At 43.2% G+C, this 19,146-nt stretch overlaps 1 protein-coding gene across 1 annotated transcript; it reads right to left on the bottom strand.

Moving 5' to 3' along the window:
• Positions 1-1,153: 1,153 nt before the first annotated feature.
• Positions 1,154-13,007, bottom strand: LOC138602822 (cytosolic phospholipase A2 gamma-like). The gene is made up of 13 exons (XM_069674403.1): positions 12,937-13,007; positions 9,681-9,791; positions 9,209-9,351; positions 5,762-5,948; positions 5,572-5,671; positions 5,358-5,498; positions 4,958-5,023; positions 4,700-4,840; positions 4,159-4,308; positions 3,970-4,053; positions 2,462-2,616; positions 1,690-1,861; positions 1,154-1,601 (listed from the first exon to the last, which is right to left on the bottom strand). The coding sequence occupies exons 1-13, from the start codon at positions 12,961-12,963 to the stop codon at positions 1,432-1,434; spliced, it is 1,647 nt and encodes a 548-aa protein (XP_069530504.1). The 5' UTR covers positions 12,964-13,007; the 3' UTR covers positions 1,154-1,431.
• Positions 13,008-19,146: the final 6,139 nt, after the last annotated feature.

Genomic DNA, 19,146 nt, shown 5'->3' with positions numbered 1-19,146 from the left:
ATCAGAAAAGCCTCTTGGATCCATATAGTTAAACCGACAGGAAGTCAGTCGTTTTAATTTCGTTGCCATAAAACAGTGTATTTTACACCTTATCCAGGGGTCATACTTTGATGAACTGCTCGTCGGGCTTTCCTCTGATCCACCTCAAATGTGTCCAGTTTACAGAGGACACATTGATGAGGAAAAGTTGTCAAAAAGTTGTACAAAACTTAAAGGGCGTGGCCGTGGCAGTGCGTCAAAATGTGATGTCTTGCCATCAAACAGGAAGTTGCTGTAACTTAAACATACAGGGTCTTATCTGCCTTAAAGTTTATATGCTTGATATGAGTCCCTTCCTGAACACTTCTACATGTTAAAAAATAGTGTTTGTCAGAACGCCACCTTCTAGTAGTAAGTGTCATGTGATGTGCATCCTTCCCTTAACAGGCATCGTCACTGTGTTGTTGACATTTGATGTGTAAAAATCACATAACAATTCAGAGCCATTTACACTGTTTTGTTTTGTGTCTCTTAAACACACCATGGTTGTTGCAACACTGTAACCTGGCTAACATTAAGGCTAGCTGGGTATTTCCTACCCACATAAACACACTGCAGCTCCTCCTGTGGAAGTGGTGCGCCCTCTAGTGTTACCTTCATGAGACAGCAGCATGAAGTTACTGAAAACAGAGACTCAGATTGAGAAGGATCAAATCTGACATAATGACACAATAACAACTCAGATTATGGGATTTTGAGGAGTTTAAGGCAAATGGGTCAAAGGTCGTCCACTAAAAGTTCTTGTTGTTTCCACTGACAGGCTCAGATTGTTCTTCTAAGTGTGTGACAACATGACAGAAAGGATCCCTACAGAGATAGACCTTTTTGTTACAGAGGAAGATGATTGTTTTAACCACACACAGACGTTACATCGCTCTCTGCAGACACACCAGACTCCATTCATAAAAACACTGATTTAAGCTCACAGGACAGGAGCTGCTGCTCTCCCTCTGTCTCTGTTAGTCTTTCTGTGTTATTCTGTTGTGTTGCATCTGGGCTCAAACTTTCAAACACCAGAGTCACACAACATTACAGAGAAACAAACTGATGAAGGCAGCAGCAGCTCCTGTTTTCAGTGCTGTACAAGAACATAAAAAAGGCGTTCTCACACATTTAACTGATCTTTATTTGTAGTATTTGTCAACATGCAAGACATGATTACATTAAATGATTGTGTACTGGTTATATAACTGAGAGCTTACATTCATGAACAGTGAAGCCTGACTTATAACCAGGATGAAGCTCTGATTCTGATTCACAGCAAACCAAAAAGACAAGACTCAGAGAATCTTTGGAACACAGATTTCCTGGAAGAGAGGAAGAAAGAGAAGCGGCCATGTTGGTTTCATTTGTCAGTTATTGATTAATCAGCACCAAAACTCTGACACATCTCTAACTGTCACGTCTGCGGAGAGCAGCCTTGTTGATCTCTTTCCGCAGAGTTTCTTTGTTCCTCTCCATGTTTTCTTTCGACGTGTCAAACAGACTCTCGATCTGCTCCTTGTTGTAGGAAAGCTGGAAGGTGGAGAACTCCGACATCTTTGCTTTGACCTCCTCTGCATCTGGACCAGGATAAAAAACAAAGATGATCAAAAACACATTATTGTAATTATTACAGTGTTTTGTGCTGTGAGCCTCTGTGTATCAGACCTTTGCAGTTGTCTCTGTTGAAGAGCGGCAGGTAAACGATGGTGGGCTCCTTCTCTTTGCCCTCAAACACGTAGCAGCCCTTCGGCCACTCTCTCTCCTCCAGGATTTTCTCGTCAATCTTTGGGAACGGCTTCTTCAGCTCGGCTGCATAGTCTCTGGCGAGAGTCAGAGTCTGTGCAGAGAACAGAGAGTGAACATTGTTGGACAGTTCAAACACTCTGCAACAAAGTCTGAGTTAAACACTTTACCTCATAAGTTAGACATGGCAGGTTCCACTTTTAAACAAAATGATTCTTCATGCAGGATTTGTGTTATTAAATGTGTCTCATCAATAGATTTCCAAACACATGCATGTCCTCTGCATTCATTTGAAAATATGTATAAATGAGGGACAGTTAAACTACATGTGTGAAAGGCTGAAAGTGCAGAAAAGTATTCGGGCCAGAAAAAAGAAAGAAAAATGCCTGAGGAAGTTTTTCTTTTTATTCTGCCTTTGGACATTAAAGCTGAAGCTTCAGTATAATTACAGGAAAAAGGAAGAAAATCAGAGGAGGAAGATTTTCTACACTCGACACATTATTGAAATTTACACTATAGGTCAGTTTGGATATTTAACACAACATTAAACTTCATCAATTAAAAAATGTAATGTCTTAGCCTACATCTCTCAGACATATTGATATATGTGGATAAGTTGATAAATCACCAGCTCTAACACAAACACACACACACACACACACACACACACACACATACACACACTCAGCAGTACCTCGAAGATCTTTCCTGCGCTGTAATCTGGAGCGATGATGAGGTCGATGTCTCTCTTGTCTCCCAGAAATGGCGGATAGGGGACGTTCATCAGCAGCCCGGCGTCCACCAGGTGTAAATCCTTTTTAGTGGAGATGCAGGGTGGATCGCTGGAGGCTGCGCAGGAACAGGATTTTTGAAATGTTCAATCCAACCTTACAGACTTTCTTTTACTTCTACTTCTTCTCTCGTTGCATCTCTCTGAAGTTGCTCAACAGGTTTTCACACCTCCAGCATATATGGAGCAACTGCAATCATTTGGAGTCCTGTTTATGTTCACCCCAAGACAGTAAGTCCAACATAAACGCTCCTTTTAGCTCCAGAGGTAAATGTGTGTCTGTCTGCTGTTTAGGGGTCAAAGTGGTAACGTTTTCTTATGTTACCTGTACTGTAAGGTTCTGTACTACAATTGCTGGTAACACCTGTAACATACAGAAATAATTTGATCCATTATTTCATTATTACATTTTCACCTGTCTTTACTTGCTCGAGATCATTTGTGTTTCTTTGTTTTGGTTTAACACAACCTGCCAAAATCAGCCTTTTCAGAGACATCAGCAGGGTTGCCAGGTCCGCGGTTGTCCCGCTGAATTGCGATAATTTTTAAGTGTTGCCTGTTTTGCATGCAAATTACATGAATGATAGGCTATCTATAAATAGAAATCCTTAATTTTTAGTATTATTTTAGATGAAATCATTTATTTATATCCAAATCCTACCAAACGGACTCCATATCATTCAGCACTACACACAACGGACTGGTAAAGAGAAAACAGAATCAAAGAATGGATAGGACGTGTGGCTGGAGATAATACATGTCGCTACTGTATAACCGAGATCGCAGGGGGTGACAGGAGTTGTCCATGATGGATGCCAGTTTTGATAGCATCCTCCTCTCACCCGCCTCTATGAACGTCTGGGTTTAATTAATCTGTGTATTCTATAATGCATCTGGCAATGATAGCGATGCTGTTAGACTTTAAAAGCAGTGCATATGTTTGACAGGGGTACATTTTGAGTTCTAGTATTGGGCTGGTTTTTGGGCCATTGGGCTGGTTTTGTCACACAGACCTGGCAACCCTGGACATCAGAAAAACAAACGCTGTCGGATTCAAAAAGAGCAAAAAAAAATGTTGTGCATTTTCTGAAATATATGTACAGCATCTGCTTTCATTTTTGCAGATGACTTGAAGTTCAGGTTGATTACACCCTCATATCTGTTTGAACTGAAGCTACAGCCAGTTAGCTTAGCTTAGCTTAGCGAGACAGCTGGGGCGTTTTCTCCTTTGGCCAACCAGCTGCTAGCTGTAGCTTCATATTTAATGAACAGTCAGAAGTGGTGTCAATCTGAACATCTCACACTCCAAGTAAGCCAAGAAGAGTATAATCCAAACTTTCAAACTTTTCCGTTGAGAAATAATTTGATAAATAATCAAATGTTTTATTTGCTCGATTGTCCCGTCTTCTTACCTCGGTACTTGTAGAGGAAGTTGTTGGTAGTTCCCCACTCCCACGTCACAATCAGAGGAAGGACCTTGTCAGTAAGAAAAATGACTGTGGGGAAACAGAGGTGCAGACGTGTTTACATCTTGTTTGAAGAGAATTGATCAGTTTGTTTCCATCACTGACACGTCCTGCTGTTTATATGATAAAACTGACCAAGTCTTTCAAAAGGTCCCTCTGGCAGAGTCTGCCTCCAGGTCGTGAACACCTCCACCAGCCGCTGGATCAAGTGATAAAAGTGACCGTGTTTTTCTTCAGAAATCTTTGACTCCAACACCTCTCTAGACTCATCATGGTGTTTCTTGTCTGAGATAGAAAAAAAGAAAAGATAAGAATGTACAAGAATAAGACATTTTTGGGGAGCTGGTTTAGCTCCACGGTTAAATCACATGTCCCATATACAGACGCTGCAGTCCTCGATGCGGCGGCCTCGGTTCCACTACCACCCTCTCCCCTTTGCAGCGTGGTATTCCCACTCTCTCTTCCCTGTTCCCGACACTACCCACTGTCCTCCTCTAACTAAAGGCATAAAAGGAAAAAAAAAAATGATGAAAAATTGAACTGGCAAGAAAATTGGGGCACTGATGGCGTTCCTGTCTGGGATTCAGAAGATGAGATTTTGGGACTTTGCATGCAGCTTCCAAAAGAATTGATTGAATGAAAAAAGCTCAGTTTTATAGTAAATCATCTACATTACCTGTGTCTACTAGAAGATCCTTCAGCTTGTCCAGGTGAAGCAGAGCGCTTGGATCCTTAATGATGCCTCCGATCAGACATATTATATTGTGGAGGGCTCTGTACACATGCAGGTACCCTTCGACTGCAGCATCTATAACCCCTGGCACCAGAACACACACAAAGTTATGTCTCCTTTCCACCTTTACCAGAGATAAATGTCTGCCGCTTCTTACAATACATTTATTATGTGTTGTAATGTTGTAAATGATGTGATTACATTGCAGCCAGTGAAAGATGTACTCTTCATTCGTCTCCTCATCAGCCAATGCAGAACCGCAAATACCTGCACAGTTGGACAAATATGAATTATGCAGACATAATCAACAGTCCTACATTATCAAAACATGCAGATATGTCAGGAGTTTATATTCTATGATGCAAATGCAAGAATACACTCAACTTTACCACATGATCGCATTATTTTAGGACAGGAGTTAATCACCTGAGTAATATGCTTTGATAATAATCGCTGACAAATGTATTTTGTGTCAGGTTGAGGAAACTGACAGTTTAAAGACTAACAACAGTGTTGTTCATCAGATAAATCAAATCACCTGAAATATTAAAAGGTACTAGATGATCCTGTAATTGTTACTGCTCGCCCTGGGAACACACACCTTGTAGTTTGACCATGTCCATCTCCGGCTTCTCCTCCAGCAGCTCTCCGCTCTGGAATTTGCTGCCCAGAAGAGAAGTTTCAACGAAGAGACCCAACTCTGTGAAACCGGCCTCATGAGGACTGAACTCAAACCACTTCCCTGAGAGACACAGAGGCTGTTTCACTCACTTACTCACAGAACGTACTGTAATTCAACATGTGCAGAAATGTACCTTCAGTGGCCTCTTCTATGTACTTCTCTATGGCACAGTAGATGGGGTAGGGGTTGAAGGGGTTTCTGTTGGCTTCATCTGAAAGACGCCGCAGTTCCATCTGATAAAACACAACATATTTTCTGAAGGGCTGCATATACAACCAAATGGGAAATAAAAGGAGTAAATGTGTGTATGTTTGTCCTGGGACCTGTTTCATGACCCCAGCAGAGGTCAACACCCCCCAGATATCAGTCAGACAGAAGTTCTCCTCCTTCGCCCTCTCCTCCAACCAGGCGATAACCTCCTCCGGCGTCACCTCTGGATGGATTAGCTTGGACACGGCTTTGTCTATACCCACGCTCCACTTAGGGTCACTGTACAGCGAGGACATGGACCTGTCAGAGGACACAGGTACACACAGGAGAGGAGAAACCATCATGAAAGGTTGGAGAAAGGCACTGCTTGGAAAGTGCCGTCCCCTTAACTATTATATACTATACACACAATATTTTGGACGATTTTCAGTCTGCTTTTGGTCAGACACATTCCACTGAGACAGCTCTTCTCAGAGTCTCCAGTGACATCATGATGTCCTCTGATGCAGGAGACAGTTTTGGTCCTGCTGGATTTGAGCTCCACATTTGACACTGTGGATCACAGTATTCTGATCAGGCTCAGGCGGTGTGCTGGTTTCTCTGGGAGCTATCTTGTCTGGTTGTCTTCCTATCCTTCAGATAGGTGTTTCTCTGTGTCCCTTGGTCCATACAAATCTGAGACTGTTACTCTGTCCTGTGGTGTGCCTCAGGGATCTGCCTTGGGGCCCATTTTATTTTCTTTACATGCTTCCTCTGGGCCGTGTTACCAGAACATTTTAGGGAATCTCATATCATTGTTATGCTGATGACATCCAGTTGTTTCTTTTAATCATGATGATACTGACAAAATAAGTCATTTGCACAACTGTCTGACTGCCATTAAGGACTGGATGAATGACAACTTCCTCCAGTTGAACATGGATAAAGCGGATCCTCATCGTTGCCTCTGACAGCATTGCCCCTAAGGTTGCTAAGAGTCTCGGTTCCCTTTTGTCTTCTGTGAAATCAAATGTTGGAGCCAGTTTTAATCAGGAAATGCTTTTTGAGCAACAAATTAAATCACTTTCCAGTTCATGCTTCTTTCATTTAAGAAGCATAGCTAAATTAAAGTCTGTTGTCTCACATGCTGAGCTACAGATGCTCATTCATGCTTTTGTTTCTTCACGGCTTGATTACTGCAATTCCCTTTTTACCTGTCTAAACAAGTCCTCCCTTGCCCGTCTACAACTGATCCAAAATGCCACCGCTAGGCTACTGACTCGGACCAGCTGGACAACTCATATCACACCCATCCTATCCTCTCTACACTGGCTCCCAATAAAATTCTGAATGCATTTTAAAACCCTTCTTTTTGTCTCAAGCCCTGCCCAACCAAGCACCCAAATATATTGCTGACCTGCTCCATTCGTATATCCCCAATAGATCCCTGAGGTCGTCTGACCAGGGTCTACTTGTTGTTCCTGGTGTACCGTATACCTCGTATACCTTGCTCACACACTTTGGAACACTCTTGGCACTATATTATTGTACTGTGATTTTTTGTAAGCACTTTGTGACCTCAATCTGTGAAAGGTGCTATAACAAATAAACTTTACTTACTTACTTACTTTACTAGATTAGAAAAACAGACACAAAGCTGCCCAGTTACGCCTATTTTCGTGTTTGCTCAAGGTACACACGGGGGGCATAAATGCAAACGGGGGCGGAGAAAAGGAACCCGATGTGATGTATGCAACAGCTACTGAACTGGAGAGCCGGAGGATAAAACCCACGGATCTACTGTTCCAGCCTCATCCAGAAACTTGGTGAGATTCTCATTCTTTGTCAAAGCCTCGTGTAGGTTCTGCCAGGAATCCACTTGATATGCCGCCAACATTGAAGTTGTGCTTAGAGCGCAAGCGGTCAGCCCTTTTCTCAAGTTGAGAGGTGGAAAACCTGCACTGCTTACTGGGAAGAGTGGGTTTCCTGCTCACAATGTTAGGCTTCAGTGCCAAATGGGCTGTCAGCATCTCATCCATTGGAGGACTGTTAGCTAGCCACAGCCTTCATACCCTCCAAGTCCAAGAACCAAGAAACGTGGAAGGGAGGATTTCATCCATCTGGTCGCCCCATGACTGTCCTGCTCCCTCATTGAAACCCTCACCCTCAAGTTCAAACTCCAGAGGATTCAGCATTTCAGACAGCATGGGGATCTTTGTGCACGGATGAGTCTACCAGCACCCTCGACAGAAAAGCTACACATCCTTCCAGGGTCGACCTTCAGAGTTTAGCAAGTGCTGCTTTAGCATGCAACAGGCCGAGACACAGCAGGCAATAGACGTGGGTATCCGTCTCGGAAAGGGAAAACCCGCAGGCACTGGGGCAAGGACGATCTTTCACCTTCAAAGCTTTACTAGTTTTGCTAGACCCACCGGAGCCAGCCATTCCACTGTGGAGGTTAGGTTGGTAAACAACTCATTAGCTTCCTAAACAGGTGTACGTTAGCTGGTTTAAACGTGGCAAGCAGCTAGTTAGCAAGCTAAACAAGCGCTATGTAGAGAACTTTGGTAGTGATGCCTTGGGCTGGGAGCTAGCTCATCTCTAGGCAGGCAGTTAAATCACTATCATGGGTCCTAAGGGAGTCAGGCTTAGTGAGGTGCAGTGCAAAAAGACTGAGCAGCAGAGACCGCACAGGTCTTTTGTAGTCCCAGGGGAAGGTGAGATTTTCCTAACCCTCAACAGTCTCATGTGACTTAACTGTTTTGATAAGGTTTTTCAGGTTGGTCTCGCGAGGGGCAATCCCCATTCTTTGTGTGTACCAACCGAAAGGTAACAACTTTTATCCATGTACTGTCTCTACTCTCTCTACTCTATTAAATTCTGTCTCTCTTTACAATAAAACAGAAATGCTGTAAAATTCTCTTTGAAACAAATATTTTACAATTTAATCCAGTAAATACATTTTTTTCAAATGCTCCTGCATCCTCACACAACTGCCCTTAAAGGATAACTTTTTCAACCTAGACCCTATTTTCCCATGTGTTAGTGTGTAAGTGACGAGTGGAGACAACAATCATTGAAATGGATCCAGTGTTCAGGGAGGGAGCACCGGCCGGCAGCCGCCAAATGAGATACGATGTAACTAAACGGGGCACCGCCCATAAGCCAATATACAGCCCCTAAAAGCTTGTTTTTGCTCCTGACAGGCTCAGGTCGTTATAATAAGTGTCTGACAACACTGTGGCAGCCATGCTACTTTACCTTATGCTCTCTGTTGTTGTCTGTAACCAAGTCTCGCTCACGGAGAAGCCTCGCGCTGAAATCTCGCGCGAGACCGTAGTTGTTGCAGGAATAAGGAGAGAGGAGTGAGAGAAGACGAAGAGGGAGAAGTGCCATTTGTTGTGTTGGAGTAAAGAAAACGTTGCTCAGTGCTTTCTAAAAGATTGTCATGGCTGAAGATGCAACAACTGCAACAACTACGGTTAACAACTTAGTTATCCTTTAAGCCACAGATCTGTTTAACTGTGCAAAGATCATACACACACTTGTGTCAATGTGTGTCTGAGTGTTATTGTAGTTACCATGTTGATCCAGAAATTCCTCCCAGGTAGAGCACAGCGTTCAACAGACCGTCTTTTTCCATCTGATAGAGGGAACCCACCACACTCACGGCTGCCCTCTGACCCCCACCTGAGGCCAGCAGAGCGATGTGAGGAACTGAGTCCTGGTTGTAAAGATGATGGAGAGATAATAACATGTCTTAAACTGTGATCATAAACCTCAAAGTCTCTGGCTTCAGTCGTTTCCTGTCATTGCTCCAAATATGCACAAAAATTAAAACATACAACTTGTCACGTTTATGTTTACTGGTAGGTGGCGTAGTAATTATTACAGGAGACCAGTTAGAAGTTATCAGAGCTTCTTTGAGGTTATAATAAGATGTGAAACAGTGAAAGAAAACTTTCCTTTGGAGACAGAAACAAACAAAAAGTAAATAAAAAGAAGCAGAAAGGAATATTCTGTCCTGAGTGTGAGAGGTTTCTTGTTTCTTACTGCAGAACAGTTGATCTCCAGACTGTTGAGAGACTCCAGAATGATTTGTTTCCTCTTCTCAACATACTCCTGTTCACCATCACACACACTCTGAGAGTGACGGATGGATTTCTGAAAGAATCAAGGACATCAGACTGAGTTACAACAATAAGGGAAGAAGAAAGATAACTTAGAATCATAGGCTGTAAATAAGAAGCAAATACAGCCACTGTTACGTCATCCATTGTTTTGTGGACTACTTTCTTTAGGCCTCTAGTTCTTCACTTTCACCATGGCCGTCTTTTTTTTTGTAAGAAGTGACCATTATTTAGATCTCTTTCTTGATTGACAGTTCTATGTGGAAGCGACCTGTCAGTCACAGGTAGCCCCGCCCTAACCCCTCCCCTCTTCCTGGTCTGTGTGACTCTCAATGGGAGCATCAGAGACTAAATGAACATCATGCTGTGTTGAAGAAGACTTGAAACTAGAGACTGAGACCATAAACTCATCAGGAACATGTTTACTGAGGGAATACATCAGGAGAGGAGGAGGAGCATGTTCTCATAGACTTCTATAGAGTCATTAAGGAATTAGAAGGATGTAGCTCATCCACTACTTTTATACAATCTGTGGTTATAACGTAATGTTTTTATAAGGCCCAGGCTCGCACAGTAGTCAACGCTTTGGATGCTTTAACTGACAGACACTCTGCTTGTTTGATCTATCTTTAGGGCCCCAGCACCAGGCGGTGCGAGGACCCTATTGTGTTTGTCAGGATTATTATTTTGTCACTTTTTAATCGCAGGGGGTTGCCATGCTCAAAAACTCATGAAACCACTCAGGCACATCAGAAGTGGGTCTCCAACATGGGCGCGGCAAAGAGGCTCAATAGTGCCACCTTAAAATGTTCAAAAAGGGGTCTCCATAGAGGTTACTTTCACCTACATGTGTACATTTGAGTCAAAAGCCTCTTGCACCCACACATAAGACCCAACAGAAGTCCACAATTTCCTTATGAATATGAAAAAAAAAGTCAAACTTGGATTAACTTCTCCGACACCGTTTAAGCGATCCATTTCAAATTTGCTGTACAGCTACAGGAGACCTGAACAAAGAAAAGTTGTCAACATCTTTAACAAACTCAAAGGGCGTGGCCGTGACCAGTCCTCAAATGTGTATGATCCTCCATGAAACAGGAAGTGATGTATAACTCGGCTGTATATTCTCCAACCTGATCCCAACTCTCTATGTATGATAAGGGTCCCGGCCTGAACACTTTTATATTGCAGAATTTTGTTATAGTCATAGCGCCACCTAGTGGCAAATTCAAATGCAATGTTTTAACTCTATAATTAATATCTGCAAGCCTGTTGAACATATCCACATCAAATTTGGTCTGAAACATTCTGCAGACCTTGCTCGTGATGTGTGTCAATATCTGTGACTTTTCAAAAGAGGGCGTGTCCGTGGCGGGGCGTTGTATTTTCATTTCATCATGACGTCTCGCCATCAAATGTTAATCTTTTAAAACTCAGGTATCCATTGTGATATCTGCACCAAATTTCAGGTGTTTAATAAGAGTCTCACCCTGAACACATCTATGTTTGAAATTTACATTATAGTCAAAGCGCCACCTACTGGCAACAGGAGGTCACTGCAGCTTTATTTTCAACTATGATTCCTATCAGTTTGGTCACATTCCCCCACAGACCATCCTGGATTCTGTTGCCCCCTACAAAATCAAGAAGTCTTTTAAAACTGCGCAGCCCTGGCTTCATGAAACAACACAAGAATTAAAAAGGGACTGCAGGAGAAAAGAAAGACAATGGAAAAAAAACTGGTTTAAATGTATTTTATGAAATTTGGAAAGATGCAATGAAAAACTATAAAAAAGCAATTAAAGAAGCAAGAGCATCCTTTTATTCTAATTTAATTTAATCTAATCCCTCTAACCCCAGAATTTTATTTAAAATGTTAGACTGTGTAGGCAGCCCCTCCCCCTGTAATTTTAAAGATACCTCACATGAGAGATGTGAGACAACAGATTATCCCCCCTGACCGTGCTTTACAACCCCACACACATATTAATAACTATTTTAGCAATTTAACCCCTATTTCAATGACGATTTTATCAGAAATGTTATCTCGTATGAATCCAACCACCTGCAGCCTTGACGCCATCCCCTCTAAATTTCTCAAAGAAGTTGTGGACACAGTTGGGCCCAGTATTTTATTAATTATTAATAGCTTGCTTTTAAATGGTAATTTTCCTTCTGTTTTTAAACATGCTGTCCAACCTCTTTTAAAGAAACCAAATCTTGATTCTCATGTTCTTAGCAATTTTAGGCCAATTTCCAAACTCCCTTTTTTATCCAAAGTTTTAGAGAAAGTGGTTTCAACACAGATTTGAGCTTTTATGAGTCAAAATAACCTCTTTGAGACATTTCAGTCAGGTTTTAGAGCATTGCAAAGTACGGAAACTGCCCTCCTCAAGATAACAGATGATCTTCTTTTAGCTGCAGATAGAGGAGAGAGCGCAATTTTAATGCATGTTTTTATATCTCTTAATTTGCATTGCTTATTGCTCGAACTGCCTTTGTTCCTGTTTTGTCACTTTTATTCTTTCACTTGCATTTTTTCTTGCTGACCTGGTGTTTGACTTGACTTCTTGCCTTTTGATGAGATTTCTTGAATACTCTCTGTTCGGCCTCATTGTTGAAAGTTCCTTAAATCTGTTTTATATGTATATAATCTTCCTGAGTTCCTGCCTTTGCTTTGTCTGTCAAAACACTTAGTAAACATTCTGTTTTTAAAGGTGCTATATAAATAAAAGTTATTATAATAATATTATACGTCCCTTCCCGAATACTTTTACATTTTAAAAATTAGTGTTTGTAAGAGCACCACATTCTGGAAAGAGGTAGTAAGCGTTATGTGACATGCAACCTTTGCTAAACTGGCATTGTCACTGTGTTGTCAACCCAAGATGTTGTGTCAAAATCGCATAACAATTCAGATCCATTTCCACTGTTCTGTGTCTGATCATCACACGGTGGCTGCAGCTTACATTTTCCATATTCTCTTCTCTTTTCACCATACCTGTCCAGATATAGAAATGCCTCAAAAGAAACACTTCTCCATCCTGCACATAAACCTTGCCAAACCCTGCAGGAGCAGGACCTGATATAAAGTATGGTGCTACTTCCTGATAAAGAACACAAGATAGTGGGTTATAAACATTGTGGTGGTGATAAGCCCTTTGCCTCGAATCTCTTACCTCAGACGCAGCTGTTTGTCCCTCCATGTTGTCCTCTGCTGATGCCAGAGCTACTAAAATCACGATACAAAACCAAATCAGCCAGATCAAAACTTTTTATATAAATCTGCATGTTGGGGCCTGGGAACCGCCTCAGGTAAAGGTGAGATAAAGTTACATGGAAATGTTATTGAAGGTTTGGAGGGTGTGGCCACCCCAGGGCCCACGCTTGGTGAGGGCACGCTAATAAGCTATGTTTCAGTCATAGGGCCCTCTCGTACCCCCGGCACAAAGCGCCCTGGTGCACAGCGCTATTTTCCACCCGATGCAGCCTGTCTCTGCTATTCAAAGGGCGCACAGCTGCTGGCAACAGTAAAGTCACTGCAGCTTCATTTTTAACTATGATTCCTATCAGTTTAGTTCAGTTACAAACTCATGAGTCTACTTCTAACCCTGTTGCTGTGGCAACTCGTTATTCGCCATGTAACAGGAAGTTGTTTTTTCAGGTGCTTAAAAAAAACGTACAGCCATGAAACTGGGTACACATGTCCCCAGTGGGGAAAAGGGAAGATTTATTTAGGTTTTGTTAGTGGCTGTGGCTAAACGGCTCAGTGGCGCCCCCTACAATTTGTCAACAATTCAGCCCCAGTAGCATGTCAATCCTAGATTTATGAAATGTACACATATGTATCAAACCTAGACCATCAGAAAAGCCTCTTGGATCCATATAGTTAAACCGACAGGAAGTCAGTCGTTTTAATTTCGTTGCCATAAAACAGTGTATTTTACACCTTATCCAGGGGTCATACTTTGATGAACTGCTCGTCGGGCTTTCCTCTGATCCACCTCAAATGTGTCCAGTTTACAGAGGACACATTGATGAGGAAAAGTTGTCAAAAAGTTGTACAAAACTTAAAGGGCGTGGCCGTGGCAGTGCGTCAAAATGTGATGTCTTGCCATCAAACAGGAAGTTGCTGTAACTTAAACATACAGGGTCTTATCTGCCTTAAAGTTTATATGCTTGATATGAGTCCCTTCCTGAACACTTCTACATGTTAAAAAATAGTGTTTGTCAGAACGCCACCTTCTGGAGAGAGGTAGTAAGCGTTATGTGACATGCATCCTTGCATAACTGGCATTGTCACTGTTGTCAACCCAAGATGTTGTGTCAAAATTCAGAGCCATTTACACTGTTCAGTGTCTGTTAAACACACCATGGCTGTTACACAAGTTGCTTCACTTAACATAGAATTCACATTGTGTTGCCAAAACTTAGTGTTGTCTCCAAAACATACGAGAATTCAGATCCATTTCCTCTGTTCTGTGTTTGATCATCACACAGTGGCTGCAGCTTCATCGCTGTCTGCAGCTTTCATTTATTTTAAAACCTTATCGTCTACAAAACAGAACACGGGCAGAAGTATGAAAAACAAACATTTTCTTTATTCTCTTCTCTTTTCACCATACCTGTCCAGATATAGAAATGCCTCAAAAGAAACACTTCTCCATCCTGCATATAAACCTTGCCAAACCCTGCAGGAGCAGGACCTGATATAAAGTATGGTGCTACTTCCTGATAAAGAACACAAGATAGTGGGTTATAAACATTGTGGTAGTGATAAGCCCTTTGCCTCGAATCTCTTACCTCAGACGCAGCTGTTTGTCCCTCCATGTTGTCCTCTGCTGATGCCAGAGCTACTAAAATCACGATACAAAACCAAATCAGCCAGATCAAAACTTTTTATATAAATCTGCATGTTGGGGCCTGGGAACCGCCTCAGGTAAAGGTGAGATAAAGTTACATGGAAATGTTATTGAAGGTTTGGAGGGTGCGGCCACCCCAGGGCCCACGCTTGGTGAGGGCACACTAATAAGCTATGTTTCAGTCATAGGGCCCTCTCGTACCCCCGGCACAAAGCGCCCTGGTGCACAGCGCTATTTTCCACCCGATGCAGCCTGTCTCTGCTATTCAAAGGGCGCACAGCTGCTGGCAACAGTAAAGTCACTGCAGCTTCATTTTTAACTATGATTCCGGTCAGTTTGGTCACATTCCCTTCAAATTTGGTCAGCAACATGACAAGACTTTCGGCTTGCACCAGTTAGAAACTCATGAGTCTACTTCTAACCCTGTTGCTGTGGCAACTCGTTATTCGCCATGTAACAGGAAGTTGTTTTTTCAGGTGCTTAAAAAAAACGTACAGCCATGAAACTGGGTACACATGTCCCCAGTGGGGAAAAGGGAAGATTTATTTAGGTTTTGTTAGTGGCTGTGGCTAAACGGCTCAGTGGCGCCCCCTACAATTTGTCAACAATTCAGCCCCAGTAGCATGTCAATCCTAGATTTATGAAATGTACACATATGTATCAAACCTAGACCATCAGAAAAGCCTCTTGGATCCATATAGTTAAACCGACAGGAAGTCAGTCGTTTTAATTTCGTTGCCATAAAACAGTGTATTTTACACCTTATCCAGGGGTCATACTTTGATGAACTGCTCGTCGGGCTTTCCTCTGATCCACCTCAAATATGTCCAGTTTACAGAGGACACATTGATGAGGAAAAGTTGTCAAAAAGTTGGACAAAACCACTTGGCCGTGGCAGTGCATCAAAATGTGATGTCTTGCCATCAAACAGGAAGTTGCTGTTACTTAAACATACAGGGTCTTATAAGCCTTAAAGTTTATAAAGTTTATATGCTTGATATAAGTCCCTTCCTAAACACTTTTAGAAGTTAAAAATCAGTGTTTGTCAGAGCGCCACCTTCTGGAAAGAGGTAGAAAGTATCATGTGACATGCATCCTTGCATAACTGGCATTGTCACTGTTGTCAACCCAAGATGTTGTGTCAAAATCGCATAACAATTCAGAGCCATTTACACTGTTCAGTGTCTGTTTAACACACCATGGTTGTTGCACAAGTTGCTCCGCATAAGGCTGCGAGGGCTCGTTCATCGCTGTCTGCAGCTTTCATTTATTTTAAAACCTTATCGTCTACAAAACAGAACACGGGCAGAAGTATGAAAAACAAACATTTTCTTTATTCTCTTCTCTTTTCACCATACCTGTCCAGATATAGAAATGCCTCAAAAGAAACACTTCTCCATCCTGCATATAAACCTTGCCAAACCCTGCAGGAGCAGGACCTGATATAAGGTATGGTGCTACTTCCTGATAAAGAACACAAGATAGTGGGTTATAAACATTGTGGTAGTGATAAGCCCTTTGCCTCTTACCTCAGACTAAAAGTACAATCCAAAACCATATCAGCAAGATCAAAACTTCTGCATGTTGGGGCGTGGGAACATTATCAAATAACGGTGTGATAAAGTTACATGGAAATGTTGTTGAAAGTTTGGAGGGTGCGGCTGCCCCAGGGCCCACGCTTGGTGAGGGCACGTTACATAACCTACGTTTCCTACATAGGGCCCTATCGTACCCCCGGCCCAAAGGCCCGTTAGGCACAGCGCTATTTTTCACCCTATGCAGCCTGACCCTGCTATTTAAACGGCGCATTAGTAGGATTAGTATACAATGGCGAGTCCCAATTTGTTACTTACACAAGGAGGAACAGTAGAGCTCCTCCTCATATCGAAATATCAGTGTATTTGCTGACACAATGAAATGTTGTTCATGGGACAGAGTTATGTGAGACCTCGAGCTTTTGTTTCCCTCGTCTCCTCACATCATGATACAGCTTTCGGTTTGGTGCTGATCTGGTGATGCCAGAAGACAAGGAAAAGCTCCCCGCTGCCTCCACACACGCCTGCTTCAGCTCAGAGAGATTCCTGCTCGAGTCACGCACGGGGAAAAAAAAGCCGGAGACCGACACCAAGTTCTCCATCATGCACGCTCATTATGATAGCTCTCTCTCTAATACACGCAGAAACAGACACAGACACAGACACAGACACACATTCACACAACTAAGAGGTACATTTATTATAAACCTCAGACACAACTACCTGGCACTGAAAATCCCACAGATATCAATACACTGCCCTGTGTCCATTACACATGCACTGGAGAATACAGCCATGTGATCCAGCAGCAACAATAAGGAAAGAAACATTTCTTTGATAAACATAAGATCGTATCAGATCCTGAAGGCGTTGAGCAACAGTACCAACATGGGCGTGTTTATTTCTTGTGTGTGTGGTTGTGCAAAGACAAATGTGTCTCAAGGACGCACTCACATGAAAATTACAGGTCAATTAGTCTCTAGCAGCACCCTGTTTCCAGCGCGTGCTCCTTCTGTAACTCTACAACATCCTACATTATTGTTGCCGATCTACGGCCTTCTGTACAATAGTAGAGGATATATCAGCTATTTAACAGTTGTGAATTTTAAAATGACTATCAGAAGGGCCCATACAGAAAGCTCTACACCCTCTGGGCTGAGAGTCTAGGTCCGCCCCTGGTTCTCCTCCTTTGCATTTAAACACAACACTTTAATAATTTGTGTATATAAGTTGGCTAAACCTGATTTGTAATAAGTCACTTAAATTATAGAAAGGTTTTTGCAAATAGTAGTTAATTATTCATCTACGGGCCTTGTGGGCCCACCACCTGCAAGGATAGGCATAGGGGTCGGGTTCATTGTAAACCGGGCAGCAGGCCAAGGCGGGGGCCTTGGCATGCTGACCCCCGGCAGCGTAGACTGGTTTTTGGTACGTGGAATGTCACCTCACTGGGGGAGAAGGAGCCAGAGCTGGTGCAGGAGGTGGAGCATTACACTCACATGCACAACTAGATATACACTGCTCAAAAAAATAAAGGGAACACTTAAAGTAGTTGAGCGCTGTGGGAGACGGCTGCCTCTCCAGTAGCTCTTCAGTTATTTAGCTCTTTTAACTCTTTTAATCGCTCTTTTCACTTTCTGCTCTTCTTGCGAAGAGATTGTGTGCTTTTTTTTTTTTTATTTATCCCATGGATATTTTTAACTTTAATATGCGACCAGGAGCCAGTTTTCTCACTTATTCGAGAGAGGAAATGCTGGCTCTACGAACAAAGGGACGAGCCGGGACACGACACCCCATCCCGGCGGAGCTGAGGAGGAGAACCAGGGGCTGCAAAGCCGGGGCTAAGCTAAAGGCTAAGCTAGCGGACAACCGGAGGCGCTACAAACCGACGATTCCCTCCGTAATCATGGGGAACGTGAACTCGCTGCCGAATAAGATCGACGAGCTGTCCGCACTGAACAACCAGCGGATCTACAGGGAGAGCAGCTTGCTCATCTTCACGGAGACATGGCTAAACCACCTCGTACCGGATGCTAACGTGGACCTGCTGGGATTCACTGCTGTGAGAGCCGACAGAGACACGAAAGCGAGCGGGAAAAGCAAAGGTGGGGGACTCATCATGTATGTGAACAACCGCTGGTGTAACCCAGGACATATCTCTGTGAAGACGGTGTGGTGTTGCCGGGACCTCGAGCTGCTAGCTGTTAGCTTGCGGCCATATTATCTGCCGAGGGAGTTCAGTCACGTGATCACCATCTGTGTTTACATCCCTCCGAGAGCGGACGCAACCACTGCCTGTGAGAAAATCCACTCTGTCACAGCGAGGCTGCAGACACAGCACCCCGAGGCTTTCATGATCATTTCTGGGGACTTCAACCATGCAACTTTGGACTCTACTTTGGCTGTTTTCCACCAGGTTGTTGACTGTCCTACAAGGAACAACAGGACAATTGATCTGCTGTATGCTAATGTGAGGGATGCATACAGAGTCACACCCCTCCCCCCACTGGGGAAGTCTGATCACAACCTGGTTCACCTACAGCCACTGTACACCCCCCTGGTCCGAAAGCAGCCGGTAACAACTCGCTCCAGCAGGAGATGGTCCCCTGAGATGGAAAGTGCCCTGAGAGACTGTTACAACACCACAGACTGGGATGTGCTGATCAACCAGCATGATGAGGACATCGAGGGGCTGACACACTGTCTGACAGATTACCTGAACTTCTGTGCAGACGTGGTCTCCCCTGTTAAGACTGTCCGCTGTTACCCTAATAACAAGCCATGGGTAACGCGGGAAGTCAAAGCTGTCCTCAACATGAAGAAGGCTGCCTTCAGGAGCAGAGACAGGGAGGCCATGAAGGCAGCACAGCAGGAGGTGAAACACCATGTGAGGGAAGCTAAGGACAGCTACAGGAGAAAGGTGGAGCAGAAGCTGAAGGAGAACAACATGAGGGAGGTCTGGGAAGGTGTGAGGACCATCACAGGTCACAAC

The sequence above is a fragment of the Semicossyphus pulcher genome, unplaced genomic scaffold (genome assembly GCF_022749685.1).
Source record: "Semicossyphus pulcher isolate SPU_LCO1_2020_fin unplaced genomic scaffold, fSemPul1.0.p SCAF_23, whole genome shotgun sequence".
Lineage (NCBI taxonomy): Eukaryota > Metazoa > Chordata > Actinopteri > Labriformes > Labridae > Semicossyphus > Semicossyphus pulcher.
Note: the sequence above shows the minus strand (reverse complement) of the source record. Positions and strands in the feature narration are given on the sequence as shown.